General features: G+C 41.1%; 1 protein-coding gene across 1 annotated transcript in view; it reads left to right on the plus strand.

The window, feature by feature from the left end:
• LOC135531141 (voltage-dependent L-type calcium channel subunit alpha-1C-like) overlaps nucleotides 1-7668 on the plus strand; it is a 73653-nt gene extending 65985 nt beyond the window's left edge. The window contains exons 30-32 of the mRNA XM_064959255.1: nucleotides 5940-6037; nucleotides 6491-6862; nucleotides 7222-7668. Coding sequence (XP_064815327.1) covers nucleotides 5940-6037; nucleotides 6491-6862; nucleotides 7222-7668 — 917 coding nt within the window. The remainder of the gene's footprint in view (nucleotides 1-5939; nucleotides 6038-6490; nucleotides 6863-7221) is intronic.
• The last annotated feature ends 6392 nt before the right edge of the window (nucleotides 7669-14060 follow it).

Below are 14060 nucleotides of genomic sequence, written 5' to 3' on the forward strand. Positions count from 1 at the left end.
GTTAATTGTTAATTGGTGAATCCCTCTGGTTAATTGTTAATTACCTGAATCCTCTAGTTAATTGTTAATTGGTTAATCCCTCTAGTTAATTGTTAATTGGTGAATCCTCTGTTAATTGTTAATTGGTGAATCCCTCTGGTTAATTGTTAATTGGTGAATCCCTCTAGTTAATTGTTAATTGGTGAGTCACTCTAGTTGTTAATTGGTGAATCCTCTGGTTAATTGTTAATTGTGAATCCCTTTAGTTCATAATTGGTGAATCCCTCTAGTTAATTGTTAATTGGTTAATCCTCTAGTTAATTGTTAATTGGTTAATCCCTCTAGTTAATTGTTAATTGGTGAATCCCTCTGGTTAATTGTTAATTTGTGAGTCCTCAGTTGTTAATTGGTGAGTCCTCTAGTTAATTGTTAATTGGTAAATCCTCTAGTTAATTGTTAATTGGTGAATCCTCTAGTTAATTGTTAATTGGTGAGTCCCTCTAGTTGTTAATTGGTGAATCCCTCTAGTTAATTGTTAATTGGTTAATCCCTCTAGTTAATTGTTAATTGGTGAATCCCTCTGGTTAAATGTTAATTCTGAATCCTCTAGTTAATTGTTAATTGGTGAATCCTCTGGTTAATTGTTAATTGGTGAATCCCTCTAGTTAATTGTTAATTGGTGAATCCTCTAGTTAATTGTTAATTGGTGAATCCCTCTGGTTAATTGTTAATTGGTGAATCCCTCTGGTTAATTGTTAATTGGTGAATCCCTCTAGTTAATTGTTAATTGGTGAATCCCTCTAGTTAATTGTTATTGGTGAATCCCTCTGGTTACTTGTTAATTGGTGAATCCCTCTAGTTAATTGTTATTGGTGAATCCCTCTGGTTAATTGTTATTGGTGAATCCCTCTAGTTAATTGTTAATTGGTGAATCCCTCTAGTTAATTGTTAATTGGTGAATCCCTCTGGTTAATTGTTATTGGTGAATCCCTCTAGTTAATTGTTATTGGTGAATCCCTCTAGTTAATTGTTATTGGTGAATCCCTCTAGTTACTTGTTAATTGGTGAAACCCTCTAGGTAATTGTTATTGGTGAATCCCTCTAGTTATTTGTTATTGGTGAATCCCTCTAGTTAATTGTTATTGGTGAATCTCTCTAGTTACTTGTTAATTGGTGAATCCCTCTAGTTAATTGTTATTGGTGAATCCCTTTAGTTAATTGTTATTGGTGAATCCCTCTAGTTAATTGTTATTGGTGAATCCCTCTAGTTACTTGTAAATTGGTGAATCCCTCTAGTTAATTTTTATTGGTGAATCCCTCTAGTTACTTGTTAATTGGTGAATCCCTCTAGTTAATTGTTATTGGTGAATCCCTCTAGTTAATTGTTATTGGTGAATCCCTCTAGTTAATTGTTATTGGTGGATCCCTCTAGTTACTTGTTAATTGGTGAATCCCTCTAGTTAATTGTTATTGGTGAATCCCTCTGGTTACTTGTTAATTGGTGAATACCTCTGGTTACTTGTTAAATGGTGAATCCCTCTAGTTACTTGTTAATTGGTGAATCCCTCTAGTTAATTGTTAATTGGTGAATCCCTCTGGTTACTTGTTAAATGGTGAATCCCTCTAGTTAATTATTAATTGGTGAATCCCTCTGGTTAATTGTTAATTGGTGAATCCCTCTGGTTAATTGTTAATTGGTGAATCCCTCTAGTTAATTGTTAATTGGTGAATCCCTCTAGTTAATTGTTATTGGTAAATCCCTCTGGTTACTTGTTAATTGGTTAATCCCTCTAGTTAGTTGTTAATTGGTGAATCCCTCTGGTTAATTGTTAATTGGTGAATCCCTCTAGTTAATTGTTAATTGGTGAATCCCTCTGGTTAATTGTTAATTGGTGAATCCTCTAGTTAATTGTTAATTGGTGAATCCCTCTGGTTAATTGTTAATTGGTGAGTCCCTCTAGTTAATTGTTAATTGGTGAATCCTCTAGTTACTTGTTAATTGCGAATCCCTCTAGTTACTTGTTAATTGGTGAGTCCTAGTTAATTGTTAATTGGTGAATCCCTCTGGTTAATTGTTAATTGGTGAGTCCTCTGGTTAATTGTTATTGGTGAGTCCTCTAGTTAATTGTTATTGGTGAATCCCTGGTTAATTGTTAATTGGTGAATCCTCTGGTTAATTGTTAATTGGTGAGTCCTCTAGTTAAATTGGTGAATCTAGTCTTAGTTAATTGTTAATTGGTGAATCCCTCTAGTTAATTGTTAATTGGTGAATCCTCTGGTTAATTGTTAATTGGTGAGTCCTCTAGTTAATTGTTAATTGGTGAATCCCTCTGGTTAATTGTTAATTGGTGAATCCTCTGGTTAATTGTTAATTGGTGAGTCCTCTAGTTAATTGTTAATTGGTGAGTCCTCTAGTTAATTGTTAATTGTGAATCCCTCTGGTTAATTGTTAATTGGTGAGTCCTCTAGTTAATTGTTAATTGGTGAGTCCTCTAGTTAATTGTTAATTGGTGAGTCCCCTCTATTTAATTGTTATTGGTGAATCCCTCTAGTTAATTGTTAATTGGTGAATCCCTCTAGTTAATTGTTAATTGGTGAATCCTCTGGTTAATTGTTAATTGGTGAGTCCCTCTAGTTAATTGTTAATTGGTGAATCCCTCTAGTTAATTGTTAATTGGTGAATCCCTCTGGTTACTTGTTAAATGGTGAATCCCTCTAGTTAATTGTTAATTGGTGAGTCCCTCTAGTTAATTGTTAATTGGTGAATCCCTCTGGTTACTTGTTAAATGGTGAATCCCTCTAGTTAATTGTTAATTGGTGAATCCCTCTAGTTAATTGTTATTGGTGAATCCCTCTGGTTACTTGTTAATTGGTGAATCCCTCTAGTTAATTGTTAATTGGTGAATCCCTCTAGTTAATTGTTAATTGGTGAATCCTCTAGTTAATTGTTATTGGTGAATCCCTCTAGTTAATTGTTATTGGTGAATCCCTCTAGTTAATTGTTATTGGTGAATCCCTCTGGTTAATTGTTAATTGGTGAATCCCTCTAGTTAATTGTTATTGGTGAATCCCTCTAGTTAATTGTTATTGGTGAATCCCTCTAGTTAATTGTTAATTGGTGAATCCCTCTAGTTAATTGTTAATTGGTGAATCCCTCTGGTTACTTGTTAATTGGTGAATCCTCTAGTTAATTGTTATTGGTGAATCCCTCTGGTTACTTGTTAATTGGTGAATCCCTCTAGTTAATTGTTATTGGTGAATCCCTCTAGTTAATTGTTAATTGGTGAATCCCTCTAGTTAATTGTTATTGGTGAATCCCTCTAGTTAATTGTTAATTGGTGAATCCCTCTGGTTAATTGTTATTGGTGAATCCCTCTAGTTAATTGTTAATTGGTGAGTCCCTCTAGTTAATTGTTATTGGTGAATCCTCTAGTTAATTGTTATTGGTGAATCCTCTGGTTACTTGTTAATTGGTGAATCCTCTAGTTAATTGTTATTGGTGAATCCCTCTAGTTAATTGTTAATTGGTGAATCCCTCTAGTTAATTGTTATTGGTGAATCCTCTAGTTAATTGTTATTGGTGAATCCTCTAGTTAATTGTTAATTGGTGAATCCTCTAGTTAATTGTTAATTGGTGAGTCCCTCTAGTTAATTGTTAATTGGTGAGTCCTCTAGTTAATTGTTATTGGTGAATCCTCTAGTTAATTGTTATTGGTGAATCCTCTAGTTAATTGTTAATTGGTGAATCCTCTGGTTAATTGTTAATTGGTGAGTCCCTCTAGTTAATTGTTAATTGGTGAATCCCTCTAGTTAATTGTTAATTGGTGAATCCTCTGGTTACTTGTTAAATGGTGAATCCCTCTAGTTAATTGTTAATTGGTGAGTCCTCTAGTTAATTGTTAATTGTGAATCCCTCTATTTGCTTGTTAAATGGTGAATCCCTCTAGTTAATTGTTAATTGGTGAATCCCTCTAGTTAATTGTTATTGGTGAATCCCTCTGGTTACTTGTTAATTGGTGAAGCCCTCTAGTTAATTGTTAATTGGTGAATCCCTCTAGTTAATTGTTAATTGGTGAATCCCTCTGGTTAATTGTTAATTGGTGAGTCCCTCTAGTTAATTGTTAATTGGTGAATCCCTCTAGTTAATTGTTAATTGGTGAATCCCTCTGGTTAATTGTTAATTGGTGAGTCCCTCTAGTTAATTGTTAATTGGTGAGTCCCTCTAGTTAATTGTTAATTGGTGAATCCCTCTGGTTAATTGTTAATTGGTGAGTCCCTCTAGTTAATTGTTAATTGGTGAGTCCCTCTAGTTAATTGTTAATTGGTGAGTCCCTCTAGTTAATTGTTATTGGTGAATCCCTCTAGTTAATTGTTAATTGGTGAATCCCTCTAGTTAATTGTTAATTGGTGAATCCCTCTGGTTAATTGTTAATTGGTGAGTCCCTCTAGTTAATTGTTAATTGGTGAATCCCTCTAGTTAATTGTTAATTGGTGAATCCCTCTGGTTACTTGTTAAATGGTGAATCCCTCTAGTTAATTGTTAATTGGTGAATCCTCTAGTTAATTGTTAATTTGAATCCTCTGGTTACTTGTTAAATGGTGAATCCCTCTAGTTAATTGTTAATTGGTGAATCCCTCTAGTTAATTGTTATTGGTGAATCCCTCTGGTTACTTGTTAATTGGTGAATCCCTCTAGTTAATTGTTAATTGGTGAATCCCTCTAGTTAATTGTTAATTGGTGAATCCCTCTGGTTAATTGTTATTGGTGAATCCCTCTAGTTAATTGTTATTGGTGAATCCCTCTAGTTAATTGTTATTGGTGAATCCCTCTGGTTAATTGTTATTGGTGAATCCCTCTAGTTAATTGTTATTGGTGAATCCCTCTAGTTAATTGTTAATTGGTGAATCCCTCTAGTTAATTGTTAATTGGTGAATCCCTCTAGTTAATTGTTATTGGTGAATCCCTCTGGTTACTTGTTAATTGGTGAATCCTCTAGTTAATTGTTATTGGTGAATCCCTCTGGTTAATTGTTAATTGGTGAATCCCTCTAGTTAATTGTTATTGGTGAATCCCTCTAGTTAATTGTTAATTGGTGAATCCCTCTAGTTAATTGTTATTGGTGAATCCCTCTAGTTAATTGTTAATTGGTGAATCCCTCTAGTTAATTGTTAATTGGTGAATCCCTCTAGTTAATTGTTAATTGGTGAATCCCTCTAGTTAATTGTTAATTGGTGAATCCCTCTAGTTAATTGTTATTGGTGAATCCCTCTGGTTAATTGTTAATTGGTGAATCCCTCTAGTTAATTGTTATTGGTGAATCCCTCTAGTTAATTGTTAATTGGTGAATCCCTCTAGTTAATTGTTATTGGTGAATCCCTCTAGTTAATTGTTATTGGTGAATCCCTCTAGTTAATTGTTAATTGGTGAATCCCTCTAGTTAATTGTTAATTGGTGAATCCCTCTGGTTACTTGTTAATTGGTGAATCCTCTAGTTAATTGTTATTGGTGAATCCCTCTGGTTACTTGTTAATTGGTGAATCCCTCTAGTTAATTGTTATTGGTGAATCCCTCTAGTTAATTGTTAATTGGTGAATCCCTCTAGTTAATTGTTATTGGTGAATCCCTCTAGTTAATTGTTAATTGGTGAATCCCTCTGGTTAATTGTTATTGGTGAATCCCTCTAGTTAATTGTTAATTGGTGAATCCCTCTGGTTAATTGTTATTGGTGAATCCCTCTAGTTAATTGTTAATTGGTGAATCCCTCTGGTTACTTGTTATTGGTGAATCCCTCTGGTTAATTGTTATTGGTGAATCCCTCTAGTTAATTGTTAATTGGTGAATCCCTCTGGTTACTTGTTATTGGTGAATCACTCTGGTTACTTGTTATTGGTTCACTGTTCTGGATAATAGATATTCTATGTGCGTTCAGCCTCTCAGTCCTTCACTCCCCTTGGTTCAGGTCGGAGGTCGTCCTTCCATCTGGAGTGTCTGAGGAGACAGACGAGAGCAGATGTCTCCCAGAAGACAGTACTACCGCTGCACCTGGTCCACCATCAGGTGAGTAGGGATGGTTTTACACACCTGATCATTCTACAGCTAGATCAGTTTTACACACCTGATCATTCTACGCCTAGATCAGTTTTACACACCTGATCATTCTGTACCTAGATCAGTTTTACACACCTGATCATTCTACACCTAGATCAGTTTTACACACCTGATCATTCTGTACCTAGATCAGTTTTACACACCTGATCATTCTACACCTATATAAAATGTACACACCTGATCATTCTATACCTAGATCAATTTTACACATATGCACCCACTATACAGTATGTAATGATTTTATGCCTAATTATCTCTTCTTTATCTCTTTATTCATGACACACACACACACACATACACACACAAACACACACACACACACACACACACACACACACACATACACACACACACATGCGCATTTCTAAACATAACTCCTTCCCCAACCACCCACCCTCCCAGGCACTAGCAGTAGCAGGTCTGAGCCCCCTGCTTCGACGGAGCCACTCCCCGACCCTCTTCACGCAGCTCTGCTCTACGTCTCCTACCAGTCCCACAGGCCGGGGTAGCCAGGCCTCCTACCAGCGTGTGCCCACCCTTCGTCTCCAGGGCACGGGCCCTGGCACCGGCTCCTACGAGCTCAACTCCAGCCTGCCATCGGTCAACTGTGGGCCGTGGTACAGCGACAGCAACGGGAACAGTCCCGGTATCAGCCCTAGGGTGGGTACGGCTAACCAGCGGCCGCCGCGGCCCGTCTCCCTCACTGTGCCGAGCACAGTGCACAAGGACGCTACATCGTTGTCCCACGGTAGCGCCGGCAGTCTGGTGGAAGCTGTGAGTGAATGATGAATGTTTCATCTCTGCTCTCCATCTCTCTCTCTCTCTCTGTCTCTCTCTCTCTCTCTCTCTCTCTCTCTGTCTCTCTCTCTCTCTCTCTCTCTCTCTCTCTCTCTCTCTCTCTCTCTCTCTCTCTCTCGCTCTCTGTCTCTCTCTCTCTGTCTCTCTGTCTCTCTCACTCTCTCGCTCTCTCTCCATCTCTCTCTCCATCTCTTTCTCTCTTTTCTCTAGGCTGAAAAACAACCCAGAGGTCAAGTTAGTAGAAGTTCATAACTCACACAGCATCTCCCCTTACATCTCCTCTAGATCTTCAGCTCAAAGTCAATATCCTCATGTAATTCTCTCTCTCTATACAGGTGCTGATATCAGAGGGCCTGGGCCATTTCGCTCAGGACCCGTCCTTCATCGAGGTGACCAAGCAGGAGCTGGCGGACGCGTGCGACATGACCATCGAGGAGATGGAGAACGCAGCCGACAACATCCTCAACGGCAACAGCCAGCCCAGTCCCAACGGCAACCTTTTACCCTACATGCACTGCAACAGGGACCATGCTGCTTCCCAGGAGCCAGGCCTCAGCGATGGGCCTGGGGCCGGTCGGGGGGCCACGGCCCCTGGGGAGATTGAGGAGCTACTAGGGGCCACTCACCTAGGGCAGCACGGGGATCCGGAGGATGAGGAGGGGTTGGAGGTGGTGGGAGGGGAGGAAGAGCACACCGGGGGTGTGGAGGTGGTGGTTGAGGTTGGGCAGAGGAACAGCGGCCTGTTGGAGGATGAGGACATGGAGTGTGTGACCAGTTTGTAGGGTTGGACCCTCACACACGCAGCAGCAACAGTGAACCTCTGGACCCCCTCTATCTCTCTCTCTCAGTCTGGACCCCCTCTATCTCTCTCTCTCGGTCTGGACCCCCTCTATCTCTCTCTCTCGGTCTGGACCCCCTCTATCTCGCTCTCTCGGTCTGGACCCCCTCTATCTCTCTCTCTCTGTCTGCTGGATGAGACCTGGCGCCGGCGGTCCACAGACCATTACTTCTAAACATACTTATTTCCTTTTATGGAAGACATTTTATTTGATGGGATTGAGATGGGTTTTGTGTGTGTGTGTGTGTGTGTGTGTGTGTGTGTGTGTGTGTGTGTGTGTGTGTGTGTGTGTGTGTGTGTGTGTGTGTGTGTGTGTGTGTGTGTGTGTGTGTGTGTGTGTGTGTGTGTGTGTCTGTCTCTGGGTGTTTCAAAAGTGCCTCACAGTTATCATGTCCTTGAACGAATTGTGGAGAATAGAGGAGGAGTAGGGAAGCCAATATGAAAAGGACAACAGTCAGGAGAATAGAGGAGGAATAGGGAAGCCAATATGAAAAGGACAACAGTCAGGGGAATAGAGGAGGAGTAGGGAAGCCTAAATGGAAAGGACAACAGTCAGGAGAATAGAGAAGGAGTAGGGAAGCCTAAATGGAAAGGACAACAGTCAGGAGAATAGAGGAGGAGTAGGGAAGCCTAAATGAAAAGGAAGTCAGGAGAATAGAGGAGGAGTAGGGAAGCCTAAATGGAAAGGACAACAGTCAGGAGAATAGAGGAGGAGTAGGGAAGCCTAAATGGAAAGGACAACAGTCAGGAGGGAATATGGAAAGGACAACAGTCAGGAGAATAGAGGAGGAGTAGGGAAGCCTAAATGGAAAGGACAACAGTCAGGAGAATAGAGGAGGAGTAGGAGTAGGGAAGCCTAAATGGAAAGGACAACAGTCAGGAGAATAGAGGAGGGTAGGAGTAGGGAAGCCTAAATGAAAAGGACAACAGTCAGGAGAATAGAGGAGGAGTAGGGAAGCCTAAATGGAAAGGACAACAGTCAACTAAATGGAAAGACAACAGTCAGGAGAATAGAGGAGGAGTAGGGAAGCCTAAATGGAAAGGACAACAGTCAGGAGAATAGAGGAGGAGTAGGAAAGCCTAAATGGAAAGGACAACAGTCAGGAGAATAGAGGAGGAGTAGGGAAGCCTAAATGGAAAGGACAACAGTCAGGAGAATAGAGGAGGAGTAGGGAAGCCTAAATGGAAAGGACAACAGTCAGGAGAATAGAGGAGGAGAGGGAGGCCTAAATGGAAAGGACAACAGTCAGGAGAATAGAGGAGGAGTAAGGAAGCCTAAATGGAAAGGACAACAGTCAGGAGAATTTGTATGTTTGCGTCATTTTCATCGCTGTGGCCACCAGGCAGATGCATTCTGGGATAATAAATAACCTCTGCCCCAGCGGAGTTAAGAGGTTAGAGGTCGTGCTGTTGAAGTTCAAAGGTCTTCTTCCTATTCCTCCTCGCGCTACATTGCCCTTCAGAGCTGGGCCACCTACTGTAAGACTGCTGGATTCTGCTGGCGACCAACACAGGGAACCTTTGGAAGAGGGAACTGCCAGCAAGGGGGACGTGTTTAAGGGATGGACCCTCACCCAGGATTTCTATATTGACATTAAACATTGACACTGGACTGTATGGAAGAGCCAACAACAGGGAGAGACACTGACATCCAGGATCTGTTTATCTGTAAGGAGGAGCCAGCAACAGAGAGAGACACTGACATCCAGGATCTGTTTATCTGTAAGGAGGAGCCAACAACAGAGAGAGACACTGACATCCAGGATCTGTTTATCTGTAAGGAGGAGCCAGCAACAGAGAGAGACACTGACATCCAGGATCTGTTTATCTGTAAGGAGGAGCCAGCAACAGAGAGAGACACTGACATCCAGGATCTGTTTATCTGTAAGGAGGAGCCAGTAACAGAGAGAGACACTGACATCCAGGATCTGTTTATCTGTAAGGAGGAGCCAGCAACAGAGAGAGACACTGACATCCAGGATCTGTTTATCTGTAAGGAGGAGCCAGCAACAGAGAGCAACACCGAGAGACACTGACATCCAGGATCTGTTTATCTGTAAGGAGGAGCCAGCAACAGAGAGAGACACTGACATCCAGGATCTGTTTATCTGTAAGGAGGAGCCAGCAACAGAGAGAGACACTGACATCCAGGATCTGTTTATCTGTAAGGAGGAGCCAGCAACAGAGAGCAACACCGAGAGACACTGACATCCAGGATCTGTTTATCTTTATCATGCTCAGCTGTCGTGCTGTCCACCAACACCCTACGCCCTCCTCCTCTCCTCCATCCCTCTTTCCTCCCTCCACCACTTCGCTCACCTCCCTCTCTGTCATAATGCCGCCACTTCCTCATCACATGCAGCCACTTCCTGTTCCAAACAGGAAGTGTTGACTAACGTCTGGTTCTAAACAGGAACAGCGCCACCTAGCTGCCCTGGTTACCTCAACCTCCCATCCTTCGTTTGTTCTCTCTCGCTCTCTCTCTCTCTCTCTCTCAGTTCAGTTTATTAAATCTGCGTTGTTTTGGTTGTAGTCGTTTATCGGTTGTAGTTTTAAACTCCTCGGTGGTAGGTTCATCCTGCTGTCCTCGCTGTGTGATGTTTTGGGGAATGAGTGTAGGAGAGGAGGAGAAGAAACTAGGCAGGGCTGAGGTAGCACTGGCCTTTCATGTCTGTGACAATACAGTGGCTAGGTGTTGGTGCCAAGTTGCTATAATCACCACAACACACAGATCAGAATCCGATCCACTTCATGTATGTTACACACACACACAAACAGTATTGTGCAAAACTGGCCAGACTTGATTTCTTAATTTGTTATTTTTCATGATGTTATTTATCCTTATTTTTGCCCAAATCGGGGGTGCTGGCCCTAACTGTGTATTTTGCTTGATTTATGTTTTAGGAGATTTTAAGAAGTTAAGAAGTATTGAAACCTGTATGTGTGTGGGGGGGTGCAGCGGCAGGATGTTGTCAAATGTGTACCTATCAGTATGCATATTTTAAACACATTGTATTTATTTATTTATTTATTTTGTCCCTGAGGTGAAAGCTGTATTTGGAGGAGGTGAGGGGGTGAAATATGTATCGCTGTTTCTTAAAAGCAACACTATACCTAAACGGTTAAATTAAGGTAGCATTAACTAAGTATGGTGTCATGTTTCACTTTTTTATCTATCACCCTACCACCTGAACAGAAAAACCATTTGACAGGCATGCTTCCAAAGCTGAGTGTTTTTCCTCCTATCGCTGCTTGACTTATTTGATGGTTGTTTGTTGTTCTGAATATTGAACTACTGAGGTTTTGATCAGATCTCATCCAGGAGCCTATCAGAGGGCAGGACGGGCTAGACCAATCAGAGAACAGGACATGATAGACCAATCAGAGAACAGAACAGGATAAGCCAATCAGACAGGGGCTCTGTGACATGATGATTACTATACATCACCCTGTTAGGCACTCCCATAGATATGTAGTAGAGAGCTCATCTCTATGTTAAAACCGGGCCAAATGTGCCCTCTACCCAACTCTATGGGCCTGTCCGGCCTAATTAGATGCATCTGAACAAGCTCTGCGCTCCTGTCCATTGCGTCATCGCCGACAGACAGCATTAATGACCCTAACTCACAGACTGCAGCCAGACGGTACTCTTAGACAAAGATAATATTCGGTGCGTAAAGAAGAAATGTCACGTAATAGCAGGACATTGGCGTTAGGAGGCTTTTTCCGGTAAACGCTTTACAGGGAGACAAACGTGATTAGTGGGATTGTGATTCTACATCTCCAGTTGGATGTGTCTCTGCCTTGTCGGGCAACTGACCGTAAGCATGACTCAGATTGACACGTGACCGTAAGCATGACTCAGACTGACACGTGTGTTATCATCAACCTAATTATGCAAATATGATGTTCAAGGTGTTCCAACGTATCAATGATATTGTAGTGTGATAAATCTATCCTGATGATACAGTATGAATCTCTGTGGTACAGTAAGGACTGTCTAGGATGTCACTACGTTGTCTGTACAGTGCACACGTGTGAAGCTTCAAACATTTATAAAATATATATTTTACATGCTTTTTCCGCAGTCCAAAATCCTTTTTTTTTAAATCCTGGGTCTGAACATCAAGGTCGAGGAGGTCTTTGGGCTGTCAGTCTTGCAGGACAGATTGTAATGATGATGACGGTCTTTCCCGGTCCGTATATATCCCAGAGATGTTGTTAGTTACAGTAATCCAAAACTACCATGCTACCACGTTACCGTCCTACCACGTTGCCATCCTACCACATTACCATCCTACCATGTGTCCATACTACCACGTTATCATCCCACCGCGTTACCATCCTACCACGTTACCATCCTACCACATTACCATCCTACCGCGTTACCATCCTACCACATTACCATCCTACCACGTTACCATCCTACCACATTACCATCCTACCACATTTACCATGTGTCCATACTACCACGTTATCATCCTACCGCGTTACCATTATACCATGTTACCATCCTACCACTTTACTGTCCTACCACGTTACCATCCTACCGCGTTATCATCCTACCACGTTACCATCCTACCGCGTTACCATCCTACCGTTTACCATCCTACCACTTTACCATCCTACCACGTTACCATCCTACCACGTTACCATCCTACCGCGTTACCATCCTACCACGTTACCATCCTACCACATTACCATCCTACCATGTTATCCATCCTACCACGTTATCATCCTACACGTTACCATCCTACCCGTTACCATCCTACCGTGTTACCATCCTACCGTTACCGTTACCATCCTACCACGTTACCATCCTACCTTACCATCCTACCATGTTTCTATCCTACCGCGTTATCATCCTACCGCGTTACCATCCAACCGCTTTACCATCCTACCACGTTACCATCCTACCACTTTACCATCCTACCATGTTACCATCCTACCACGTTACCCTACCACGTTACCATCCTACCATGTTACCATCCTACCATGTTTCTATACATTATCATTCTACCATTTTACCATCCTACCATGTTACCATCCTACCATGTTACCATCCTGCCATGTTAATACGTTGCCATCCTACCATGTTACATCCTACCATTTACCATCCTACCACATTATCATTCTACCATGTTACCATCCTACCACATTATCATCCTACCATGTTATCATCCTACCATGTTACCATCCTACCATTTTATCATCCTACCATGTTTCCATCCTACCATTTTATCATCCTACCATGTTTCCATCCTACCATTTTATCATCCTACCATGTTTCCATCCTACCATTTTATCATCCTACCATGTTACTATACTACCGCATTACCATCCTACCATTTAATATCCTACTATGTTACCATCCCACCACGTTACCATCCTACCATGTTACCATCCTACCACATTACCATCATACCACGTTACCCTACTACCACGTTACCATCCTACCACATTACCATCCTACCACGTTACCATCCTACCACGTTACCATCCTACCGCGTTACCAGCCTGTTAAAGTTCCCATGTTGTATAGCTAACTGCAGGGTAACTAAGCTCCTCTCTGAAGGCTCACACTTATAGCCATATAGCCTGATGAATGTTTACATTGAAACAATGACACCCCACTCCAAAATAATGCAAAGCTTGTGAACTTTTAAGTAGAGACTTCCACTCACCCACCCCTTCCCCCCACCATCCTATTTCTACAGTATAGATTATTTTTGTTTCTATACATCCACAACAAACTGTGCCATACATATATTCATATACATACAGTACTTCAAGAATACTTCAAGAGTACTTCATAGTACTTTTGACTTGGGAGGCCTGAGACCCATCGTTTGAGGCTGTGAGTTGGTGAGAGAATGCCAGAGGCTGGTACAATCCCTGTGAGGAGTTGGTACATCAGTCATGACGTCTGTGTTGTTTGTTGGACGCTAACAGAGTATGTTGGTACAGTAAGGAGTGAGTGGGTGCTTGCAGTCCACAAGATATGCAAAAACAATGCACTAACTTTAAACAAGATCCATATGATTAATTATAAAACATTTTTAAAAATACAGTTGTACAAAAGAAGTGATAAAGAGAACAAATTGTATTATAGATCTAATATATTTATGTTTTTTTGGGGGGGGGGTTACAGCGTCATTTTAAATTGAGGAAGAAACATGTTATACTTGAAATCAGGTTAGTTTCAGTATATAATATAAGATGTATTTAATTCTTGATTTCCATCTATTTTCTCTTTTTATTAGTTGTCATAAACGTTCATGAATTGAAAAAACGACGAGCTGTACATTATTGCATGAGTTCTCAGTTCAGCATTTC

This window comes from Oncorhynchus masou, unplaced genomic scaffold, assembly GCF_036934945.1.
Source record: "Oncorhynchus masou masou isolate Uvic2021 unplaced genomic scaffold, UVic_Omas_1.1 unplaced_scaffold_1527, whole genome shotgun sequence".
NCBI classification, from domain to species: Eukaryota; Metazoa; Chordata; class Actinopteri; order Salmoniformes; family Salmonidae; genus Oncorhynchus; species Oncorhynchus masou.